This window comes from Crocodylus porosus, unplaced genomic scaffold (assembly GCF_001723895.1).
Source record: "Crocodylus porosus isolate Cpor-Errol unplaced genomic scaffold, CroPor_comp1, whole genome shotgun sequence".
NCBI classification, from domain to species: Eukaryota; Metazoa; Chordata; order Crocodylia; family Crocodylidae; genus Crocodylus; species Crocodylus porosus.
The window spans coordinates 38,006,151-38,031,418 of record NW_017728915.1 but is presented as its reverse complement, the minus strand read 5'-3'; the positions used below and the strand labels follow the sequence as shown (position 1 = coordinate 38,031,418).

The window sequence follows — 25,268 nt, the reverse complement described above, 5'->3', positions numbered from 1 at the left end:
GCTCCTTTAAATCACAGGTCTTAACACAACCACTTCAGAAAGAAATCAAGCATAACATTTAGAAGAAAAATATGGGCAGGGAAGTGAAGAAAGTCCTTGTGCATCCCGACTGGCCTAAAGAAGCCTTTGCTACTGCAATTTACCTGCTGGCACATTTGATTCTAAATAACCTACTTCAGGGCTTATAAGGCTTTGTTTTCATTTTAATATGCCTGTATGAAACGGAGATTAAAGATACCCATTTGGAATTCTGTCAAAGGACTTTCTTATTTTATAGCACAAGAACAATTGCATGTGAATTTCAAAGAAACACAGATCCCTCTATTTCAAACAGTTTCATTTCCTTTGGAAGGAAGCTGTCTATTTATAGGGAGAAAAAACATACTGAAAGTATCAAACTGACAATAGGGACTGTATATAAAATTAGAGCGCAGACCCAATCCATGTTGAGATTAGAATCATTTTCCCTTCTTAACATCAAGCTCTCAGGGCTCCCAGGGAAGAGCATTGAAAATTAAAAAGGGACAATTATGCCGTGTTTATGGTAGAGATAATTCTTTCAAGGATAAGGGGAAAAAAAGGTGACTTTGTTCACCTTTACACCATTCACCAGTCCAAGAAAAACCTGCTCGCTCATCCACTGCAGGTACACAGCCAGCCCTCAAGGCCAGTAACTTCAGTTTGTGCACCTAAGCAATTCAAGCAAGAAAACAAATAATAATATTTTTTGTCCCAACCCCCAAACAAAATTTATGGAGGCATTTGCAGTTCCTTGGCATCCAGTCCATTCCTAACACTACCTATTTCTGTTTTCACATTTTCTGTACAAATATTTTTGAGCCTGAATGTGGAAGCACTGGCAGTACTAAAACCTAAAGGCCATCAGCAATTCATGCACCCTGTACAGGGCATTTAACTGCAAATGTACTTTGCCCTATTAATGACCTGAAGCTTGATCTATGCAGATTGTTCTCTACAAGCAAAAAATGTCATTTCCACCCAATGCAGCCCAGGGCTGATATGGCAACAACGGCTAGATACAGGCTGCAACCTCCCCATAGGTTTAGCAAACTTCAGTTTAAATTTAAATTATGATGCCAGAGATTCACATTTATCTCTGTGTAGTAAGCTCTCAACTTTACGTGCGTTTAGGTAGGCATTTTGTCTATACATCTTCTAACAGCGATTTGCATTTCTATTGTGTCCTTCACCAAAAAAAGCCCCAAAATGATTTACGTACATTTTTAAACCTCACAAACATCCTGTGAGATGGGTCAAATTAATACACTTGCTTTAAGAGATGGGGAAACCAAAACATGGTAATCACATTGCAAAATGGTGGTGGAGTTGGGAATGAAAACCAATGATCCTACCTCTCAGTTTATGGTAAAAGAACCTTGTTTCCTCAATGGGAAGATTGTCTCTGGAGTAAATGCATGCCAGAAGTTATCCCCATCCCTCCTTGAGTGCCACTCCAGTCCACTACCTGCACCCAATCTGCTGCTCTACTTTCTACTTCTGCCCTGTCTGCCACTGCGCTGGTGGTCCCTTCCCTGATCTGGTGTGTGCCACATACAGGCTACCCATGCCACTTGTAGCACGCATGCCAAAGGTTGGCCACCCTGGCCTAAACAACTTAGATCCAAAAAGAAAGTGGATATAATCCCTCAAGGAAAGCAATGAGTCTGTGATACAATGCTGCTTAGAGGCAAGAGACCATTCTGGAGAAATGTAGGATTTTCATCCCTGAATCACTAGCTTGATCCTAACACTTCAAAGAAACCCTCATATGTCCACAGTGACATCTAACCAGTTGTGCACTGTTCAACGAGTGAGACAGATCCTCACAGGGAAGCAGGATCACTTTTAATTCATTTTGCAATATAATTATCTGACTTCTGTGTACAAAGCACCCCATCTCAGTCCTCTTTCTAGCTCCTTTCCAATCTGGCTCCTGCGCTTTGCACGCCCTTGAAACCACTGCCATCAGCGTCTCTAAGGACCTCTTCCAAACTTCAGAACCAGTACATTATTTTCATTCTTGACCTGCCAGCTGCCTTCAGCTATGTTGGCCATGCTTTTCTTCTCGTCTTCCCATGGCTTTCACAGTGTTCCTCTCCAGATTTGTCTTCTCTAACCACTCACTCTGCATGTCCTTTGGAGGAGCTATGGATTTTACATGGCTCTGTGCTTGGTGCCCATGTCTTCCACTTACTTCTGGGTGCTCTCATCCATAGACACAAAGCCATCTACCATCTCTATGCAGATAACTCAGGCAGCAGTACCCATGGCATTGGCATTAAAAAAGGAAGTAGCAAGGGGATTTGGTGGAAAGTTTTAGACATGTTAGCTATCTTAAACTTGGTTAAGCTGGCACTAGACAGCCACAAGATGGCAAATGGACAAACTAAGATACTATCTTGGACTGGAAGAGACAAGTTAAGCATCCTGCCTGTAACCTGAATGTCATATTTGACTCTCTAGAGACTCGCACCCAGCCTCTCTCTAAGCAGTTCCAATTCTTTCTGCATTGTATTTCTCAGTAAAGCTCTTTCTTTCATGTACATGCAGCTAAAACATTTGTTCAGGCTCCCATCATTTCCCACCATTTCATGCCACATACTTTTCTTGGGTCAGGGCAAATGCAAATTTGCCCCATCATCTCCATTCACAAAAACTATCTGCATACTCTGCTGTTTTGACCAGGCTTCTGCTCTCAGCAATGTTTCTACTGCCCCTTCCTTCTCTGTAACAGTAAATTCAACTACTGTCTTCAGTTTCAAACCCCTTCAGGACCCATCCTCACCCTACTTTCATCTCATTCAGTATAGAGATTTGAGTCCCGTTTTCAGTCTAGGCCATGGTGCCAGCTTTCATCATTCACTTGTTACATTTTCAAACAAAACACTTGTGCTTTCTCCTATGCTTCCCATTACACTTGAAAGAGCTCTCTGTCCTCATCACCTTTCCTTTCTTCTGTTTGTAAAGCATCTAGCACAATGGGGGTCCTGATCCACCAGTAGTAACCCTGATCACTATTATTATGATAACGAAGAAGAAAAAATGTTGAGATTTACCAAAAGAAGTTTCCGGCTTGCTGGAGACTGAAAACCCATTTTTAAGAAAACAGAAGGCAAGTGAGGTAGACCTCAAATATATTATTTTTGTTAAATGCCTTAGTATGCATTTGATTGGGATCTCTTGATTTTGGTGTGACTTCTCCTTTTTGAAAGTGAAGTATTAAAACACTATATGCTGCAACTGCTTTCTGAAATTTGTTTTATTCCTTGACATCTTTTCTAATTAAATGCAAAATAATGCTTGTATTAAAACTGTGACAGGAAGCTACAAAAGTCAAAATCATTTCCTCAGAATGTACGAAAAGAGGCTTTAAAAATAACAACGGCGTGAGTTATCATAGATGTGTCAAGCTTAACTTTCAAATTCCCTGACTTTTGTGGGATTGAGTCAAAATTTTACCTTTATTTAAACAGAATTTTTAGAATTTGTCAATATTTATAAATTGTGCTTCTATATATAAGTGTCTAAATGAATACACATGTAAAGCTAACAGATGTCCAAAACTGCTTGTGAAGGCAATGTTAAAGAATGAAGATACATGAGTCAGAAATGGATGGTTTACTATTCTGAGAAGCAGCAGATTTTTAGAAAACCAATATCAACACATTTGTTAGGCTTACATGCATAATCAGGGTAATCGCATAGGCAAATGACTCATTAGAGGCCTAACTGGCCATTTGTGTGTACCCTTATATGCATGTATTCATTTACAGTAGTTGTGTGAGCAAACTGTGCAAGCGCATTTTTGACAACTATAAAAGAAAAATCAGGCCCTGAGTGTTTAGGTTTCTTTCCAGGAAAAGATAAGAGGCCTCTGCCAATCCTAAACAACAGTTTTAGAAAAAGCTGAATCAGAGATGAGGCACAAAGTTTTCAGCGGAAATTTGTTTAAACAGAAGAGATTAAGAATGAGTACATACTACTTGAACTTGTCCATCTTCTCCTATTTGGTGAATCTGAACCTGCTGAGCATTAGCGAGTGCATAGTGAAGGGCTTGCGGCTGGTTCTGCTGGATCTCATTAGAAGCCGACACTGTACTTTGTGTGCCCTCTGAAAAAGAAAGAAAAAAACCCAGCTTTTTTTATTTGCACATCTCCAGGTCAGTTGCCAGGCAATAACGTATGGCTAAAATCTGCAAAAAAAATTAATAAAACACTGCAGAGAGAGTAAGCAGATGCACATCAGCAGCATTACTCTTATGCTTTGCTTGCAGCTTCCTGATTAGTCAGAGTCAGACTGTAGACACCATCAATACAGATCAAAGGATGTTCTTACATTTCTGTCTCTGAAACATGACATGTAGTTAGGTTAGTTAGATTAAAATTTTCACATAGACAAGATATGCTCAGAGAGCAGAGTCATAAGGTAAAAGGGCCATCTAAATCACAAAGTACTTAAAATTTTCCTCAACTTGTATAATCCTCAATGCCCCAACCATCTGTTCATCATCTGCCAACACACCATCCTCCTTTGAGGCGGGGGGTAACTTTCTGCAATGCACATACCAAATCTTACTGCTCCTCTGGAGTGTCTGATAGAAGCTAAGAAATGAATGCCATAATTTATATATTCCCATTTAGGACCGTGTTTTAGCTACAACACATTTAGCACCAGAACATGGAAGACCCAACCGTCCCATTCTTATGAGCAAGTCACGTATCAGTGTTGTCAATTCTTGTAATTTTATTGAAAATCTTGCGATAACCAGTAGTTTCTTAAAGCTGCCTTTCCTTCGTCAAGTTCTCAAGTCTTAAAAGGATTTCAAGAGAATCTCATCTTCCATCAGAAGGACTGGTGTAAATGTTTCCCCCTTAGGGTCACAGAAAAAGTATATCCTAGAACTTAAACACCAAGTGAAAAATAATATTTCTAAATTCAATATTTTTAATCCAGTGGCTCTACTTTTTGAAGACTGACTACATTTTTTTTTAAGTTTGGGCTTCCCAATGGAGAACACAGAAGAGGCTCAAAGTACATGTGTGTACCTAGAGACTGAGACATAGTCACCAGGTGTAAGCGCTGGCAAGTAGCTTTGCATCCTCTTAAACATGCAGAGGGGAAAATGAGGGGAACTGTTTGAGGGAACCTCAGAATGCCCTGGCCTACAATGGGGACAATTAAGACTAAATACCATTCCTGAACGTCCTTTCTTTTGAGATTCAACACTATTGTAAGACATATTTTTGAAGTTTAATTGAAATCATAATGGCTATATGGCTGGAAGCAGCACTGTCAACCATAAGGACTGTATATAATCATGTCAAGATGGATTCAGAGAATTTTTAAACACGTTTTGTTTCCTTGATAAATGTAAACAGCTTCCTTTTTGCTATTACATTGTCACAAACAAAGACTTAGGAAATTATTATAAATCAGCATTTTAATTTGTATTTATATATTGTCTCAGTAATAACCTCTATACCATACAGTCATATAATGAGGTTCCTTGTAATACACTGCAACATTCCATATACAAGGCTATGAATCTGTATTATTGCAGGAAACCATAATGAAAATATTTAGAAAATAAAATGGCACTGCACTTGCACAGTTGACAACTTTCTTGTTAATAGCTTTACATTTATTTATTCTTTAAATAAAGACTAGATGAGCTTCACCCTCATTACAGATGACTGACAGTCTGTATATTTTCATTTCAAAATAACAAAGATAGGGGGCGGTTACTGAAAGCAAAGAAACCCTATTCCACACCAGCACACTTCCAGCACCCTAATTAACTAAATCCTCTGAGGTTTATTCTGGAAGCACAAAACAATCTGGAGCGCAAGAGTGCTTCTTGGGTAGAGCTTATCCCAGCCTGCTATCATTTTAGTTGCAGTGCTCTAAAAATAGTGTATATACACATTAGCATCTCTTCCCACCTACCTTGTTTTCTGAATCAAGTGACACAAGATAGCAAACATGAACTTTAAAATCTAAGCCATGAAATGGCAGACCGATTCAGTACTGCTAAGCTATCATGGAGCTATTTGTTGGAAAGTTTGTTAACACTCCAAATAAGCATCTTTAATTCATTAACAGTCTAATGATACACAGTGAATAAAACAGCCAACTACAGCTACCAAAGAGAAGAAAATAACAATTGTTATTGCTCATTGTTACTGCTAACCTTTTTAAGCTGGGTTTTACTTCTGTTAGGGCATGGGTCAGGAATGCCCTGTTGCTCCACTGTTATCCAAATTCGCAGAAAAGCCATTGCTTCCAAATATCCTCCAATATCCTGCAGTGCCATGGGCATCCACAGTAGCATAAAAACAAAATCAGGCAGTCCTTGAATACAGCATAGTCTTGCTACTGCTCCCTGAAACAGCTATAAGGTGTATTTGTGAGGCCAACAGGTAATTTATTTAGAGATCTGGTACCAGAGAGTTCCCGTATGTGTAAATGGGTTTGTCATTATGTTCAGCAAAATTAATTGGATAAACAATTCTTCCAGAAAACTCTTAACATCTTTTCCCTTGTCTGCGTGTGTTGAATTTTCATGTTATTTTCACAGAACTGATTTTCCATCACTTCTGTTTTATGAAGCTTTGAAAGCTCACCGCGAGGCTATTAGATAGCCAGCCTTATTTTTTTAATCTTGTCCTTATAGGCCAAAATTAGTCCATCCAGTTGTGACTTCATATTTCCAGCAGGTTTTTTCAAATTTCACTGCACGGTTCAACATCTGGACAGCCCCAGTGTCCAAATACATAATCCTATATATTTAAAACAAAGATAGGGAGATATATATACATATATATATATAGGATTATGTATTTGGATTGTGTGTATATACACACACACACATTTTTCCACACACATGTTGAACTAAAGACAGAACTAACTGATAGTCAAAGGCTTGTTCCTCCTATAGCTTCAGCAACACTTTTGAGGTATGTTCCCTGTAGCTTAAATTTACAACATTGCACTGATAAATGGTATTTCTAAGAAAACCTTGAGACAGATTTTAAAGTAGGAGTTAACTTCCTAATCAAGAATGGCTCACAACACAAGAGTATCCGTGCGTTAATGATACCTGCAGCATATTGAAGAAATGCTGGCATCTGTAACCGAAGAATACAGGGACTTGTGTTTGTTCTGGTCCAGCTGCTATTTTATAGGTATTAAAAACCATTTTTATATTGACTGGGTTAAACAGGGGGGCGGTAAGTGTTGCAAATGTCAAGCACAGTCAGGAGGGGGAGAGGGAGATGGGGACAGAATGCCTTCACACTCCATCTCTCAAGAAGCAAACTTGCTTATAAATAGATTTCAGTTTTTGGCTTTGATGCAATGGCCACAGTTAGTAACAAAAAAAGAAAAAGAATTCAGCAGTGTCTAAAAACAAAACATCCTTTATGTATAATTGTTTTTCCCCTCTCTAAATCTCTGACCAGGCAGAAGTAATATTTATCCATTTTTAAACATTCCCCATAAAAAACAAACACAAACATGAATAGGGCACAGCTTGAATGGAGGATATGTCAACAGTTATAAATCACTATCATGTAAACTATCTGGCCTCACATTTACAACTTTGATATATTAGAGAAACCCTGGCACTGAGAAACCATACAGCTGAACTCGCATGTTGAAACTTTCCACTGCATTATTTAGAAAGAGGGGCTTACTTGGACATTGTCCGAACACTTGATTTAATGCTGCTGCTCTTCGGGTATGATATTGTGTTTTCAGAGCATCCTTCTTTTGGCACAAAACTACAATAGCATCCCGCTCATCCACCGAACGGAAGATGCCGCTTTTAACTTTTCACAGGTGGCGGGTTACAATATGGAAAAAAATTATAACTGGCAAATTCCTTCCTCCTGGAGCAAAAACTAGACCCTTTAAAATGCATATTTGTTTACTAGATGTGCTTCTGAGCTAAAGGAAAGTAAACCATGCTAAAATGGAATTCACCTTCTCGAACAAATCTTCAACACTTGGCAAAATCACCCCATTATGACATGTAACTTCTGCAGCATATTATTTCAAAGCTAAGCCTCTTCAGAAGTTGAGAGAGCAAGACTGGATTTGTCAAGCAAATGTAATTTGTAACCACTTCAAGCGTGAGTGTATTTTAACTTTCAGCTAAGATCGATTTGAACGTTCCTCGCTCCAATACAAAACCTCTGGCATTTTCCATATCGTTTTTTCCATTTTCATTTAGCCTTGTTCACTCTTTTAATGGATCTTTAAAAATCTTTAGGGAGATTTCGATCAAGTGCTCACCCCATATCTATGGGCAGATACTTGTCTTTGCACCCCAATTTAAATTTAAATAGGAATTAAGGCTGAGCACAAACAGTCAAAAAGCCTGAGGCTGAATCAATTCAATCTAAACTGCTGTAGACTGAACTGATCAACTGCTTTCAAAATGGCTGAAACTGGTTTAAGACAAACCTGGATGGACGTAGTATCACACTGAACTGATTTAGGTGAAATCGGTTTACTGAACTTCTGTCCCAGACCCCTTCCAGATTCAAGTGAACTCCCAGCCCCCCAGCATACTTTGCATCCCTCCCACAACCTCCGCCCCTCACAGGGTGGGCGGGCTAGCCTTGGCCCAAGCCGTCTGCTCCAGCCCAGCAAGGAGGGGTGCTCTAGCACCACCCGGCTTCTGGCCTGGGCCATTTCTGGAATCAAAAGTGAAAGTCTGTTCGCTTGCCTAGTGGTCCAATCTATGCAACTTAGACTAACCTGCGAAGACTGAATTGATTCAGCCTCGGGCTTTTTGACTGTCTGTACTTAGCCTTGGAGCACAACAGTGGCAGCATCCGATCTTTGGCAACAAAAACTAGAAGATGCTTTTTCCTAAGATTTATTCTTAGGAAAAGAAAAAACTAAAAAAAGACAAAGTGCCCTACCTACATCCATTGCTTTACATCCCTGTTCCTCCCTCCTAGCCCCTGCTCCTCCACACACTCCCACCTTCCCTTTGGGATAATTCACAGAAATAACACCAGGCATCGCACACTGTTCCTCAAACTTGACTTATTTTGCAAATCAGGAATGAAGATCTGGCTTCAGCAGCCACTTGAGATTTTAATATGCACATTCTGGAATAGGCTGAGCCCTTCCACCCAAATCTGCAGATCAATCCTATAACCATGGAGCTAATTAACAGATTCCACATGGAAAACTGTGATACCACATTTGACAACCCTATCAGATGCACAGAGAGAAAAGGGAAAGAAGGCACTCCTGATGCGGTCTCCCCTCCCCAAGGCTGTCCTGTTTTCAAAAGGAATGTCTTGCTAAACATTTTCTGGCAGCCATGTGTATAGCCCTTGTCAGACCAAAAAGAGGACAAGAAACAAAACACACACACTTTAAGACTAAAGCACTGGCTCTGAGAAGAGCAGAGCAGACCCCCACAATCAATGCTTCTAGTACAACACAGAGCAAGCAACCTTTTCAAACTGAAGTGCCAGATGAAATATGGGACTATAACTTCTGCCTGGGCCCAACAAACTGCTCCAATGACTTTATACAACCCATAAATCTCATGGCTGCTGTAAACCTGTATAAACAATTAAACATAGGACAATCTTAATGAATAACTGGGGAGGGAGGGATATAATAGTGAAGAGGCATTTGCTCATGTTTTTCCTACTGGCTTCATTAGACGTGTTTAGTCTGGAGATTAGTTACGTTTGAACTTTTAACACTTGAGTAACATTTCAGATTATAGGGCCAAATTCGTATCCACTATGTCTGAAAGAAAATGTAGGATCAGGCTCATATTTTCCTAACACCCACTACTGTCAAAGGGTCAGGATGGCTAAACTGTAACTGTAATAAATAGAACAGCCAAGAGGAAATCTGTTATCATTTTAAGCAATATGATACAAATCAAGTCACATGCTATATAAACTTTTATGTGCTCCGAGAAGAGAAAACCTTCACTTTGCGTATTTTGCCCATAAAGTTGAACAGGTCTAATAACAGTCAGCACATGCATCTCAGAATAAAACTCAAGAACATACAGAATATTTAGGTATGAATGTACTGAAAGCACTTTGGCTATAATGCGTTGAACAATTACATTCTTGCAAAAGCTGTTTCAGATGCACAAAAGTAAAAGGAAGGTTATAGCCCAGCAGGCTTCTGGCAATTACATTTTAAAGAAATTAAATGCACTGCTGACAAAAGATGCCACCACACATTTGGAGACTGGGCATTGATATTATCTACTGCCTCCCAGAACAGGACATGCACCAGGGCAGCGATCATACAAACGTCTTCATGCTGTCCCATTAACATGAACAAACCCGGTTCTGGAAGGACAGTGGTGATAGGGAAGGTTAATGGCCAAGCCAGCTTTTAGCTGATCTTCTGGGATTCACAGTGATGAGTTTGTACCGGCCTGCAGAGACCTGGACCGACACCAAATTAATTTCAAATAAGACACCAAACAGCTATCAGTTGAGAACAGTTTAGGATATGATTCGGTGACTAAACTGATCCAGTGACTCTCAGCATATATGCACTGATAAATCAGCAGTATTAGACTGGAGAAACGTGGCTGGATTTTGGTGACACGCAATAAAAACATCTCCAGGCCAGGGGCCAAACAAAAGTTTTTGATAAGAATTCCACAAAAATCTGAAAAATGCAGAATATCCACAGTGTATGAGAGAAGAGCCATCACTGTAGGCCAAGTTTTTAACAACAATGTAAGCAAATGTGCTGCTCTGCTATGCTCCGGGGGAGACAACTGTGTTGTTTCACAGCATGTAAAGAAAGTGCTAATAAATGTCCATAGACTGAAACATACAGTCTGGGATTTATAAGTGAAAGCTATTCTGTGATTAACCAGCCCTTAGAGATACCTGATGAAAAACATCACTTTACACCAGTTACCACTATGGAGCCCAGCTTTGAATTTGATCCTTTTCCCCATTCACTATACTCAGATAAAATTTTGGGTCCATCAGTAAATTCAGAGGGAGGAAAAATAACTTAAAACTCAGGAAAACAGTTAATATAGATTATTTAGTATGCTCCCATGCACCCCCCCAAGACCGCAGAAATATTTTTAAGTGTCTAAATGATGTTTTCCAAAGAGCTCAGCTGCACAGTACACAGTAAGACATTGTACTTTTGCTTTATGTATCAGTTGGTAGCAATATCAAGGAAAATACATTTTCCAAAGTATATAGAAATATTTTCTGGAGCAAAAGCCTAATATTCCCCTTGGGTGATGTTAAGAATAATTAAGTATTTGGCAGCTGCTGGGTTTAAATTGAGCTACAAACCAACAGGTTTATTTTATCACACTGAACCTGGTAATGGTGTCCCTGCTATTTTTTCCCCCACCCCCCATTATCTGCACTGATTTTTTTACAAGCTTAGAAATGAAAATGCGTTTCCCTATTAAATTTGTCTGTCTTTATTTGGCAAGTGTTTTGTTACACTCCTCCCCATCCTGATGTATTGTACATGCTAACATGCTTACACAAAGGTTTATTTCCCCACTGACACCAGCATGATTCAACACAGTTCTGGAAGGAATTTGATCAGGCACTACAGTACTGCCACTGTGTACTTAATTCACTGTTTCTCCAATAAAAGATGCGGATTTTGTGTGCAGTAGGCAAAGCCGCTGCTTACCCGGAAGGACGTGGGGAGTGATGAAGAAGTCAGAGTCTTGTCCCAGAGCTTTTCTGAAGGCAATACAACCGGGCATAACCTCACACTGGGGGCTAAGAACAAAGGCTGTCTATTCCTTAAACCACAGCTGCGTATTTTACCCAACTCATACACCTTATGTTCAATCAGTCTGATGAACAAGAAATGATGATGGTCTTCAAAATGATCGGCAGCAATTTTAAAAGAAATGTAGCTGGAAAGGATAAAGACTTCTAAAACTAATTTAAGCATTTGCTATGGTGACAATACCTCCCTCCCACTGCAAAACAAGTCAATATGTGCCTTGTTATCATGCTAAGGAAGTCACTGGGGATGTGCACGGAGATTCTCGCTTTCCCAGAAATGCGCCAGCTAAGAGGCTCCCTAGAAGGTATTCAAGAGAAGAAGTCTGCTAGTTACAGGGCTAAGCTATTTAAAACATCCAAAATATCTTCAACTGTATGAACAGCTAACCTTGACTCAGACCAGACTGCAACCTTCTAGTCTACACCAAGAGAGATGGGATGGAGCATTACTTTGTGGTGGTATTGTGTATTTGATTTAATTGCAATCCTGCACTATGGACTGGATTTCTACCAAGATTTCCCCCTTCCCCCCAGCTCTATTTTGGAGCTGAATGTGATCAATGGCCAGATTTTTTTTTAATAACTGTTTTTCTCCTATACCAAAATTGGTCAGAGAAAGTAAACAAGGCCATCATACTTCACTATAATCTTCCTGTCTTCTGCATATCATAGGAACTGATTTGTTAGCTGAAAGATGAAAGCATCTCACATTCTAACGGAAAAACACAGACAAGAGTAATGTAGCTATCTCCTGAATGTTCGAACTTGTTAGACTACGACTTCTGCAGTGCTGTAACTGTGCCACTAAATAATGTAGTAGTAAGGGTGTTTTAAATCTTATTTTACTATCCCACATGCCGTTTTTTGGTGCTGCTCCCTATGCATGTGATATCCTCCTCAAGCATTTTCAACCAGCCACTTTTTTCACTTCACTAATTCCCTCCTTGGCACTCTAGTCTACCATGAAGCCTACAAGGTGGTAGAAAAACATAAAGCCATTTAAAGGAACTAAGTAATTATGACCATACCTTCCCGATTAACTGTTACAGCTTATTATTGTAACCTTTGCCCTCCCACTTCCATTCCCGTTCTTTAGTCTCTTTATAATGAGTCTGTTCATTTCTCCAGTCCTTTCACATTTATGCTCTCTCCATTGCTTCAGTGGACTGGAAATAAATTTTTAATATTTGGGTTTACTGGACAAAGAATGTAGCTCCTAATAATTAATTATCAAAAAAAATCATATGGAAAGCTACCCAGAAAACACAAGTATAAGCCAGTACACTCTTAAGTGCTTTGATGACATCGCAGTAGCAAGAGAAATGCTGGGGTGGTTTTTTTGTGTCAAAGCAATCCTGAGACATCTATTTTGCATCATTCAGTTTTTCTCTGTTGTGTACTTTACATGGAACAGATTACCACACTCCACTCAACAGATGGATTATATTTAATTAAAGTACTTGTGTTCTATGTATTTATATAAATCATCCATCACTTACCCCAGCAACATAACTGACAGTTAATTAAACCAAATAGACACAGCCATGCTAGGCAGTCCAACTGGCCATTACTGCTATGCAAAAATAATATTTGTTGGCCAGCACAGAACGAAATTCTGAACCACATGCTAGTCTAAGCAGGTGCATTGCAATTCAGCAACTCCGGCAAACCAAAGCAAGAGAACTGGAAAAGTGAGAGAAGGATATTTGTTGAGAAAAACTTGCCCCGCATCCTAGAAAGCTGAGTCTGAAAAACGGGCCATCGGAACACACGTGCTAATCCTACCCACTGTGGCAAACGATAGAGGAAGAGACAGTTTCTCAAGTAGCTGAAGTCCAGACCGTTCAAGGCTCACCTTAAATTGCCCCCTGAAACAAATGCTACCATAAAAACTGTCTGGGTTCATATGTAACACTTTAAAAAGCCATATTTGACAGCTATGTTGTCATAACAGTGAAATACAGACCTCCGTTACTTCAGAGTTTGTGAAATATTACTTATTTTCCCTACTAGCTGGCAGTGGGAATTTTGCTATATCCATTATACGGTATATATAATAAGTAACAGATGCCTATGAATTATGGTGCTATAATTCCACTGAGGGGTTCCAGGGATGTCAAACCACAAAAGCAAAGCCTGAGTAGTTTGTGTTGTTACCTGAACATGGAGATGGAATTACAGGCTTGTCATCCAAAAGCTGCCCTTTTTTAAATAGTGCATGAATCCAATTTTATTTTTTTAAGTTTTTCCTCTCCCTTCCCCATATTCTCACAGTGCCTTCCTTCCTGCTCTCCTCCTGCCTCTTCCTCTCTCCTCGGATGGCTACTGGAGAAGCTGCAGATGAAACACTCCTGCTCCCAGCTGTTCCTGGCATGCTACAAGCGTTCTCCGAGCGGCAGATCCTGACAAGAGAAAGCTAACGGCGTCTGCTGCTTTACACTAACAGCGTCTTCATCGTTCCTGTGTGTGAACATACTTGTGGATTCACACAATCCCTTCAAACACTCCCAGGAAATGGTGTTGACCATGTTATGAATATAAACAGTATCTTAAAGAAAACATTAGACACGAGCTCTGAAACCTCAGGAATGCTCTCCTCCGCACCTATCAAAGGTGGCCACCACCATCATCATTGGTGGTCTACATCTTAGCTGGGAGGCTCGTATCCCCCTTGCAAACTTAACAGCAAGATGTCTTCTAAAGATGCAACGGAATGAGAGATGTGTGGTTTTTAGTTTTAAGAGGATACTACAGCCTTTTGAGTTGACGCGGAGGCCTTCAGAACACAAGAATACCCTCAGCCTCCATCTACGGGCCGCATATTTCAATGCTGCTCCCTTGTTCAAACAGCAGGAAAACTATTAATTTCCATAAGAAAGTGCAACACTAGTTAATATGTACATGCTAATAATTATGTGACTCTAAAATCCACAAATGCATTTTTTAAGGAAAATATATTCCTAAGAGTCAAAATAAACTTCCATCAATAAATATGGCTTATGGTTATCATTATGCCAATTAATTGCTTTAATTTGAGAATTTTGGATTTGATTCTCAGTTTCAGTACATAAAATTTTCCATTGAAAGCAGATTTTGGCATTCCTTGTATAAGATACAGTGGTTAGTGTTAACATGCAACCAAAAACTTTATGCAGGCAAATAAACTTACTTCCTCCTCTTTGGGCTTACTTCCAACCCCCTGCTTTTAATATATGATGTACAAATGTCCCACAACACTACTTTTAATATAAACCAGGAGCCAGAAATGCCCATGAGAGCATTTCTTAGGTCAATACTTTTCACTTTATTATTATTCATGCCTATACCTATATGGAAATATAGAATCACCTACTTCATTTTTAACGATGCATGCATTTCTTTAGGGGAAAATATTTTGTGAACAAAATCAAGCATGTCCTAAAATATGGTATGAATACATAATGAAAGAGAGATTTGCTTTTACTGGATTCTTATTGTAAATGTTAATTGCAGATAAATATTAAACTTCTCTGTTGAACAGCTTAACAACTTCATGACTGCCTGATATAACACACCCAATATCATGAAGTTGCACATAACTTTTATTAACAAGTGGGCTGCGAATAGTACAACCAAAATATTTGGTTGGGATGGAAAAGAGAGCCCGAATTGAATTTATTTGAAGAAAAGTTGAAACATATATACTTACCAACTGAAACCATTATATACATATCTTATCCATTGAAACATTATAATTGTCATTTTAGAACAAGAAAATATTTACTGGATATTTCTTCCTTTTTCCCCACTCCTATCCACTGCCAGAGACACCTACATGCTCTCCCTCTCTTGAGGTCTGTCTACACTGCAGTCAAAAGGGCAATATCAGAAAATAAGTACAGACTTAAAGTTAGCTGACTTAAGCTATTTTCAGTACAGGAGAAGCAGCACAGCTCATGCTGTCGTGGCTTCAACAAGGGTTTAACAAGCCCATCAGGGACTCTGGATTCATATTTGGGGGGCTCGCCTGCAATGATACCTGTGCAGCCCTGGCTGATATCTAAGCTAAGCACAGCACAGGTCTGTCTGCACATCACATCTGTGGCTGCACTGCAGACATATCCCTCCTTGCCTCACATGCACGCTGCATCTATTTGTCAACGGTAAACCTCACTTGCAAGAAAAGTTACAGCTGAAATTCAATCACATAAAATGTCACCATTTCTCTGTGTATACTAGCTATACATTTGTGGCATCTTTGCATGAGCCTGTTGTGACTGCCACCTGACTGAGACTAACTCTATTCCTGAGGGTTTTAAAAGACAAACGTGGTGGGCATGCTACTGCAGCCAGGACAGTCCAGAAAATATGAAGCTTGGATTTTGTTGGTGATCTCTTTTACTTGCCTAACTGTATAGTTAGGAGATGTGTTTCGGGGACAAAGTACCCTTCTTCTGAAGGAAAGCCGGTCTAACTTGTCCCCCAACTACACAGTTGGTCCCCGCAAAAACCGTATCAGCCAAGAAATCCTCACCTCTCAAAAGACAAATGAAACGTTTTGGGTAGACCCTTCCATGCCATCATTCTGATTTTTCTTTTACCTGAGCCACTATATGACGACGAGGAAGGTGTTCGTCGTGAAAAACTTTTCACTGCAAGACTCTGGCCACGCTGTTTCCGCCGCCAAGCAGTCCGGCATTTGGAGTCTATGCTCTGCTTGATCCGGTACCAGTCAGACTCTGAGATTCCAAATTTATAGAAAAGGTGGCCTGCAATTAGAAAGACGAAAAAGGGTAGACCAGAATAGAAATCTACATTCTGTGTAAAATACACTGATCAACCATACAACTACAAAGACCGCCATGCATTGCAGAGCAAGAAAACATCTATGTGAAAAAACTCCTGTAGACAAATGCCCAAAGCTACCTTGAGGAATAGGAGACAATCTCTGGGAGAGATTTTCAGAACTAGAGCTGTGTGCAATCACTACAACTGCATGTGCAACCAGAGTAAATGCCGACCAATGGTGCATCCAACGGACAAAGGATACACAATTTCCTTACTGACTTGTACATTGTACCATCAGGTTTGAGATGCAATGCTGATAGTCTGCTAGATCAGCTGCCCCCTTGCCAACTATGCTTATTAGCCACAATTATAGAAATCTGATGACAACTGAAAGCCAGGGCTAATTTCTGCTGTGAAAAACCCTCTAGGGTCCCTCTGATGATTCCTCAAAATCCCACAAAAATAAATTACAGGGTGCATAATGAAAGTGATATAAAGTCAGTTTTCTAATACAGCTGTTTCAGTAAACTGTATTACAGTAAAACCCAGATCCTTCATAGGGTAAAGTTCCCCTACCCCACAAAGAGATGAGGATTGGTGAACTAGCCAGGCGCTGTGTGCACATAAACAGTGGTGAAGAACTGCTTAAGCAAGCCAGATGTTTGCTGCAGCTTTTATTTCAAAGGACCCAATTTTCTAATCTGGAGACCACCGCAGTGATCCACGTCAGTGGAGAAGCAATGCCTTTGAAGAGAAAAGCTGCAGCAATTGGCTGAGCAACTCGTTCTTAATTCAGCAACCCACTGTTAATTACACAGATAATTGTAAATCATCTCAATCACACACAAAAAAAATCCAGGTTCTGCTGCAGCTTCCCCATTCAGCATGGAAACAGTTATACAAATTTCGTGGCATGAAGATTGTGCGCTGAAGTGCACATGGTTTGGGTGGTGTTGCAAACTCAGGCTAGGTTCGCTAAGGCTTGAAAGTTTTGCAGTAAACACGGACCTAGTTACAAGTGAAACAGGAGAAGCAAGCAGAAAACATAGGGCTGTGTTTCAAGCATGCTTGGAACAATTGGTTTCAACATCTAGGACATTATGGTTAAAAATAATGGGAAAGAAATAACTTGAACAGTTTTACAAGTTCCCAGCACACAGTTGCCAACTTTCATGTTTCTACTGCAGTCTTGCAAAGATTGGTTTTTTTTTTTCTTAAAGCTCCAGTTGCTGGAGTCATCTGATTTTATGTTAAACCTCAGATTTCTCGAAAAGATAAGACATTTCTAGCCCTCAGGGTTGAAGAAAAAGCCCTGAAAGACTAAACTATAAAAGTTCAACAACCAGAAGGAAAATAAAATTAACCCAACATTAATTTATTTTAGAACCTCATTATTTCAAAGCCCACCTCAGAATGATTGAGACCGGTTTTGGTGCAGTAATGACAACCTACCTTACAAAACATGCACAATGTGTGATTAATTCCACTGCCAGAAAATGGGATTGGGTGTTTTGCTATAGCCACTCAAACGGCCCAGCAACCTGGAACTAACCCAAATTGTCTCTGCTTACCACGAGGATACACTTATGTCCTAGAAGCAAAAGACTTTTATTTAAAATGATATGGCACTCTTAAGTGTTTGCCACTCCTTTTACCTAGCAGCTTGCTTGCAGGACTTTTCTAAATGAAAAGGTCTCTTCGCCACAGCCTGTTAATCAAGCCTATTTTAAAGGCCTAATCCAACAAAGCACTTAAACATCTGCTTAAATTTAAGAGAGGCTGATTTGTCCCACTGCTGTCATGTATGATCCCCTACTTGAAGTCAAACATTCTTAAAGTATTTTGATGGATGGGGACCTAACAGGGGTAGAATTCCAGATTCAAGTACAAGCTGCAAACCCTAACATTTGCTGCTTTTCTTTAACGCTTTCCGTTCTATTCCTTTTGAATAATTTAAATTAATTTCGAATTTCATTAATTCATCTACATCTCTTACTACTTTTTATGCATACAGAGTATTTAATCTATTTGATGTATGGTGCTCATTAAGCCATCGCCATCTTTCTAAAGCTGGCTCCGTTTGTTAACACTCTTAAGTTATCTTATAGTTTCAGATGTTAGGGGCTGGAAGGGCCCTTACAGATCATCGGGTCCAGCCCCCCTGCACTTGGGCAGGCATGTATATTTGCTTGTTTTGCAGATTTCCCTTTGAACTAAGGCAACATAACTAAGGAGAGGAAAACACTGGCCTCAGAGAATTTCAGACTGAAGCATTGCAAAGGCCCAGGAGTTCTCACTGGCAACTAATAGCAAGCAAATATGCTACGTAGAGATTATTTTACAACTACAACATTATGCCTTAAGAAAAGGGCAGAAAATTCACTGAAATTATTATCTGTCGCTGTGTAATACTTTCCTTTCCGTAGGTGTCAGCAAAATGAAAGCACATACTGTACTGTAAAATACCAAGACCACATTTCTCTGAACTTAATCTATTCCCCTACAAACTAATATGCAGTATTCAGAAAAATAGATTTATAAGTTTTTGCAATAACGTTCAGTAAAAGTGGTTGTTTCAACCCTTTAGATTCATTCAAGCCCTCAGTCTATGCAGAAAACTTATGCCTTTGTAGAGAAGATACGCTGTCTTATGCTGAAGTTGGCAGCCATTCTTTTACTTGAGGGGTGGGCAAAATATGGCCTGTGAACCAGATTCGACCCATCAGTTGATTGTACCTGGACTGTGGATGTTCCTGAAGCACTCTGCATGGGACTGAGCCCTACCTGCTTCTACCTGGAGCAGCCCATCCCATACCCGCTGATGGCCCTGGCCCCAGCCCAGGCAGTACACACACCTTTCCAGCATGACTGCTCTCTCTGCTGCTGCAGCCACCTGGATACTGCTCAGCGCTCTCACCTCCAGCAGCTCTTCCTCCACGTCCTCCTCCTGCAAGCTCCAGGCCACAGGTAGTATGGGGAAGTGGCGGCATGAGGGAAGCAGCAGCCAGGTAACTCCTGCCCCAGCATGTGGGGCTCCAGCTCCAGCTCCAGCTGCCTTCCACCCATTCTGCCTGCCCTGTGCAATGAGCACTGGCTGGGCAGGGCCATCGGTAGGTAGGAACACAACACAGACTGCCCCGGGCAGAAGCAGGTAGGGCTCGGGGGCAGCCACGGGTCAAATGTACCTGCACCAGCACCGCACTCCCCAAGCGAGCGCTGCTGCTTGCACTCCCTGCCCTCCCTTCCACCCTGGCCTGGCTCCTGGGACCTAGCGTGCGGGCAGCCACCCACACACATGCACACACCCAACCCCTCTGCACACCTAACCCCACCTTCCCACCCCTCCAAACGCACATGTACAAGAGTAAGACTTTATTTTGAGCAATTCTGCAATTGCCTCTATATATATTATTCTAAAAAACATAAATCAGGACCAAAATTAGTTTTTGAAAAAAATAAAATATGTTACTGTAGATATTTGATTTTTAGTATGATTTTTTTTTTTAGCTACAATTTGTTAAAATTATATTTTCTGAAACATTCTGTGTGCACAGCCAGCCCTCGACACCTCATCAAAATTCATTAAGTGGCCCACCAGCTGAAATAATTGTTCTGAACCCTGGATCTGCAAATAATCCTCTTCTGTAGCTACAGATATCCACAAAAATACATTTTATATGCAGTAGAGAGTTGATTATCCAGAAAATCAATTAACCAGAAAGTGTGCTTTTTTTGCATTTTGCACATAGTCTCTCGAGAGGTAAGACAAAACAATGCAGACAATAGAAAAGGAACTTGAGATTAAGGAAAGGGTACAAAATTGGTACTGGCAGTATAATACAGCAGGGCAAGGTAAAATATGACACTTTATTCAAGCAGGAATTGAAAAGCTATAAACTACTGGCAGCAAGGTCATCAAGAGTGGCAGTGCTCTGTTCATAAGACAAAAATTAGCATGTAGGAACAGATGCTGACTACTGAGGTTATCATTAAAGATGCTCAGGAATGTCCTGATGAGGAGTGAAACATCTCTCACGAGACAATTTTTAATATTTACCTACATACAGCATGCACCTTCCCCCTCACACAGACACAAAAAATCAGCCCTCCAAAATAGAGAGGAATTTCTTAAGCAGGAAAGCTGATGTTCTTCCTTCACTAGAATAGAAGCATGGAGAAACAGAAACATGGAGACATGTGCAACGAATGCTAACAGAAGCATGTAATGATTGCTGCTTCTCCAAGCCAACAAGCGAGAAGGGTGGACACAGTTTAACCCTCCCACAGCTCTGCCCAATTGGCAAAAATGTTTAGCTGAAACAGCTGTGAAAGGGTTAAAACCATAGCTTTTGCCTGAGGCAACCAGGGCAAGGTATGCAGACAGCTCTGGACCATGCCCCTGGAAAAGTCCTTTTTTATTCTCCTTACATTCTGCCTTCCAAAAAACAAGGTGCATGTCATATTTGGGGTTGTGTAGTATGTGAGAAAATATAGTGAAAAGTCTTTGCACAGATAAACACAATGGATAAAGCAGCTAACTTTAAACAACAGAAAACAAAGAGGTTTTATAGTCCCAGATTTCAAAACTGTAAATACACAACCACGTACCTAATTAGATCATGCAATTCCTAGCTAGATACTAGCCTTACAATTGTTATAGACAAATGATCACAAGGCATTGCTAACTTTTTATTTATATAAGCAATTACCATTGCTGCATATGCAATCACAGCAACCGCATACGCAGAGTAGGTCTGACAATTTGGCCTTGAATAAAAAATCTGACTCTCATATGTGGGCTCACACATAATGTGGATACTAGAGCCAAGTAAAAAGCAAAATTTTAAAATTCTAGGACTGATCAGATACATCTGAATCTCAGATATGACTTAACCTGAACCCCATTCATTTACGTACAGTGGAATGCATTGGAACGAAATACATTTATTCTATAAATAAAAGTTCATTATAAAATCAGAGGCAAGATTTGTGATATGCTTGTAAACGACGACCATTAGAGCATCAAAACCATCAATCTACAGTTTCAACTTCCTCCATACTCCCAAGTATTAATAAATCACATCAGAATCACCTTTTAGTTAAGCTACAGCTACAACTCATCACTCCAAGCTTGAGTGAGTGGTAGAGAAGGAATAAAATAAGCCCCCTAAGTTTGAGAGGTCTACATTAGAAGAGAAGGGGAATCATTCAGTGAATAAAGATTTCAATCTATCAGAGCAAAGGCTGCATGGAGAATAATGCTATATTCATTCTAGCATCTAGAGCAGTGGCTCTCAGCCTTTTTAGACTCGTGTCACTTCTCGCTGGACTCAGGGCACCTCTTGGGAAATATCAGCTCTTCGCTTTCACTTGGGTCTTGACTACAGAAAAACAAGAGAGCAATTCTTCTGTTGCAAAAAAGCAAGAAGGACGTCAGCAAGTCAGAAACATTTCTGGCGCCATGGATTCCTACTTCAAATCACAGCTTGCGAATCACACGCAAGTCTCTTCATGCCAAATGGTGATAATATTGTGTGGCACCTGGTAGCATCCTTGTAAGAACGATATGGCCCCTTAGCTGAGAATCACTGACACAGAGCGCCTAGATTTCAACACTGCCCATCTCAGAAGATACCCGTACAACCACTCTGCTGCAAAACACAGCAAACTACGTTTACAGTGCAGCAAGTTGGTAAAAGAGGTGATAACAGCATTTTAAGAGTTAAATGTACTTATACAGGGGACAATGGGAGTAAAAAATGTAGATTATCTAATGACAGCTGAAAATATTTTCAGACGTTCTTTTCCTTTAGGGCCATAAGTAGTCACTAGTAGTATTCAAACAAAGGATGTTCTTGTTTCTAAACATTATGGGTCCACTGTTTGCTTTTTTTGGGAACCTCACTTCCGAAACAGCGTTATCTCTGAAAATACACATGCAAGTCTTAAAATAGCTCTGTTATTCAATAACTTGTAAAGAGGCCGAGTAATTTTTATGCCCCAGATGAATATCAGCAACAGCACAGGAGACAAAAGGATCTGAACAAAGGATTCATAGAACCATTCTGTGTTCTTGGAAATACAGACAGAGAAAGCTGTCAACCCACTGGCTTGGTCTCCAACTTTCAATTTCTGTAATAAAGCACAAAACCATCATAGTAAATAGAGACAGAAAAAGAAGGGAAAAAAACCACGTCCAGAGATATTTAGGGAGAAGAAACCTAAACCAGGTAGAGCTATCTTAATCAATACTGAAAGAACCCTGGATTGAATAACACTTAATTTTCAAATAAATTCTACTTTGAGGGACCTTTATGCAAAAGTCAATGAAAACCAGGAATGAGGCAAGAGTCAATATATTTCCAAAACCTAGAAGGATTCTGTCTTATCACCTTTGTGTAGTTCAAGGAAAGGATAAAAAAAAGTTGTTGCATATTTTATAGATGGCCTTACACACTATCAATGAAGTAAGCATCAGGAAAATAATTCTGTTTTCAGGTTCCCAACCTAAGATGCAAGTTGGACAATGTAGGATTTGAACCAAGTGAGGCTACATAAGCAGTCCTAGGATAAGACAGTAACCTGGTGGTGCAGAGGGTTTCCTGGAAGGCTAGAAACATTTATTTAAAACCCTCTTAGGCTGAGAAGGGAGTTAAACCCAACTTTCCCTCTTGCTGCATTGGTGCTCTCAGCATAAAGTACTTTAGAGTTTTTTGAGATATCTGTTTTGTAACGTAATTCATAAACTGGATCATTTTCTTTACTACAAAAATCTCCATGCAAAACAGGAACACCATATTTTCTTTAAAAATAAGAATCCACTCAGAGGAAGTAATCACAAGCAAATAATAAATTATAAAGACAGACGTTTAAGTATCAAATACAGCAAGATGAAATACTGCATATTTAAAACCAGAAAACCCTTAAAAACCTCCTCTAAAACATAAAACTTAGTCTGAATAGCTTTATTTCTTGATCATGAAATATTGATATTGCTTGTTTTTTATGCATACAGGAATTCTTTAGAAAATGAAAAAGATAAGTGTTTTTATATTTTTGTTAGATTTTGGGTTTTGGCAGAGTTCCATTACCTGCCCACTGATCTGAGTTGTTGCATTACTTTTCTTTCTGTTGTTGCTGGGTTTTTTATATGATATTTCTCCCCCGATCACTGAATAGATATATTTTCATGAATTTAAATAAATACATTTTAATCCTAACATATCATTTGATCAGAAATTCTTTCTACCTTAAATATAACATGGTTTTTAAGCTCCTGAGAAAAGGAAGGATATTATCAAGCTAGAAAGTTTAAAAAGCAACCTAGGAGCCTTCCTTTTCTTTTCTTAATTTGACAGTAATTGGATGAAAACTATGAAAAACAATTTATACTTTGGATTCTCCAAGCTTGGACAAGTGAAAGACACTGATTATTTGGGCCTGCCTGGAAAACTTTTTTTTTTTTTAAATAAATGTGTTGGAGATTTGAAGTCATTTTTATTAAACTAATAGTATGTGACAAGTAAATTCTGTGTAGTACTTAATATCTGAACCAAGCATCTCTGAAGTTGGTTTTTTTTTTTTTGCCTTTGGGCTTCAATCTTTCCAAGCCAAAGTGTGGTCACACATTGACCATATTGAAATAATTTTAAAACTGCCATTGTTTACTCATTTGAGATTTTTTTTTTTTTGGTAAACTCCAAAAAGGGTGGAAGAGAAAATAAAAAATGTGCCTATTCATGGAAAACCTGCCCTTAAAGCATTTAGCTGGGGGGCAAAACTCTGGTGACTTTCCACAATCACATGCTTCAAGAATGTCATGTGCATCATCACATGCTGACTTCCCAGAGGAGCGTTCTCTTTCAGTGGCCAACCCACATCCAAAAATACAGGAATGGGGGAAAGCATGGCCCTTTCCAAAGAGTGGTAAGCAATGAATCTTCCATGTTTGTGTTGTCATCACAGTCCTTTTGCCATCACCCCCAAAAGCTTTCCAGTAAAAAGGCAAATCTACATTCACAGACTAATACAGAGTTCAATATATATTTTCTACCATAAAAACTGCATGCAGGGCTTACATAAAAACATAGCCTAAAATCAATGGAAAATGTGTCCTGCCACATCCCTAAAAATAGCTTTAGTTACCATATTGCTGCTGACACCAAAGATAAATTTTAAAAAAACCTTGTTGTATAAAATCAAATATATTAAATGCTCTTAGTAGGGCTGCAGTGTTGGGCTAGGGACAGAAATTACATGTAAACTGGTATAAATGACAGGAAACCGGTTCAAATCTGTAACACAACAGAAGGTCAGTGCATATAAACTGCTTTCAAAATGGCCAAAACCAGTTTAGGTTAAACTTGGATGGATGTAGTATCAGACTGAACTGATTTAGGTTAAAATAGTTTATTGAACTTCTGTCCCAGATCCCCTCCAGAATCAAGCATCATAGGATCATAGAATCATTGAGTGGGAAGGGACCTAGACAGATCATCGAGTCCGACCCCCTGCCATGGCCAGGAAGGAGCACTGGGGGTGGCAGGGGTCATAAGACCCCAGCCAGGTGCCTATCCAGTCTCCTCTTGAAGATTTCCAGGGAAGGTGAGAGCACCACTTCTCTGGGAAGCCTATTCCAGGCTCTGGCCACCTTACCATGAAGTAGTTCTTCCTAATGTCTAACCTAAACCTCTCCT

At 39.7% G+C, this 25,268-nt stretch overlaps 1 protein-coding gene across 3 annotated transcripts in view; it reads right to left on the bottom strand.

The window, feature by feature from the left end:
- The window catches only part of BANP (BTG3 associated nuclear protein), a 213,492-nt gene that overhangs the window by 93,139 nt on the left and 95,085 nt on the right, over positions 1–25,268 (bottom strand). For all 3 annotated transcript variants that reach the window (XM_019536007.1, XM_019536008.1, XM_019536009.1), the window contains 2 exons: positions 16,386–16,553; positions 4,002–4,132 (listed from right to left, as the gene is read on the bottom strand). In XM_019536007.1, coding sequence (XP_019391552.1) covers positions 4,002–4,132; positions 16,386–16,553 — 299 coding nt within the window. The remainder of the gene's footprint in view (positions 1–4,001; positions 4,133–16,385; positions 16,554–25,268) is intronic.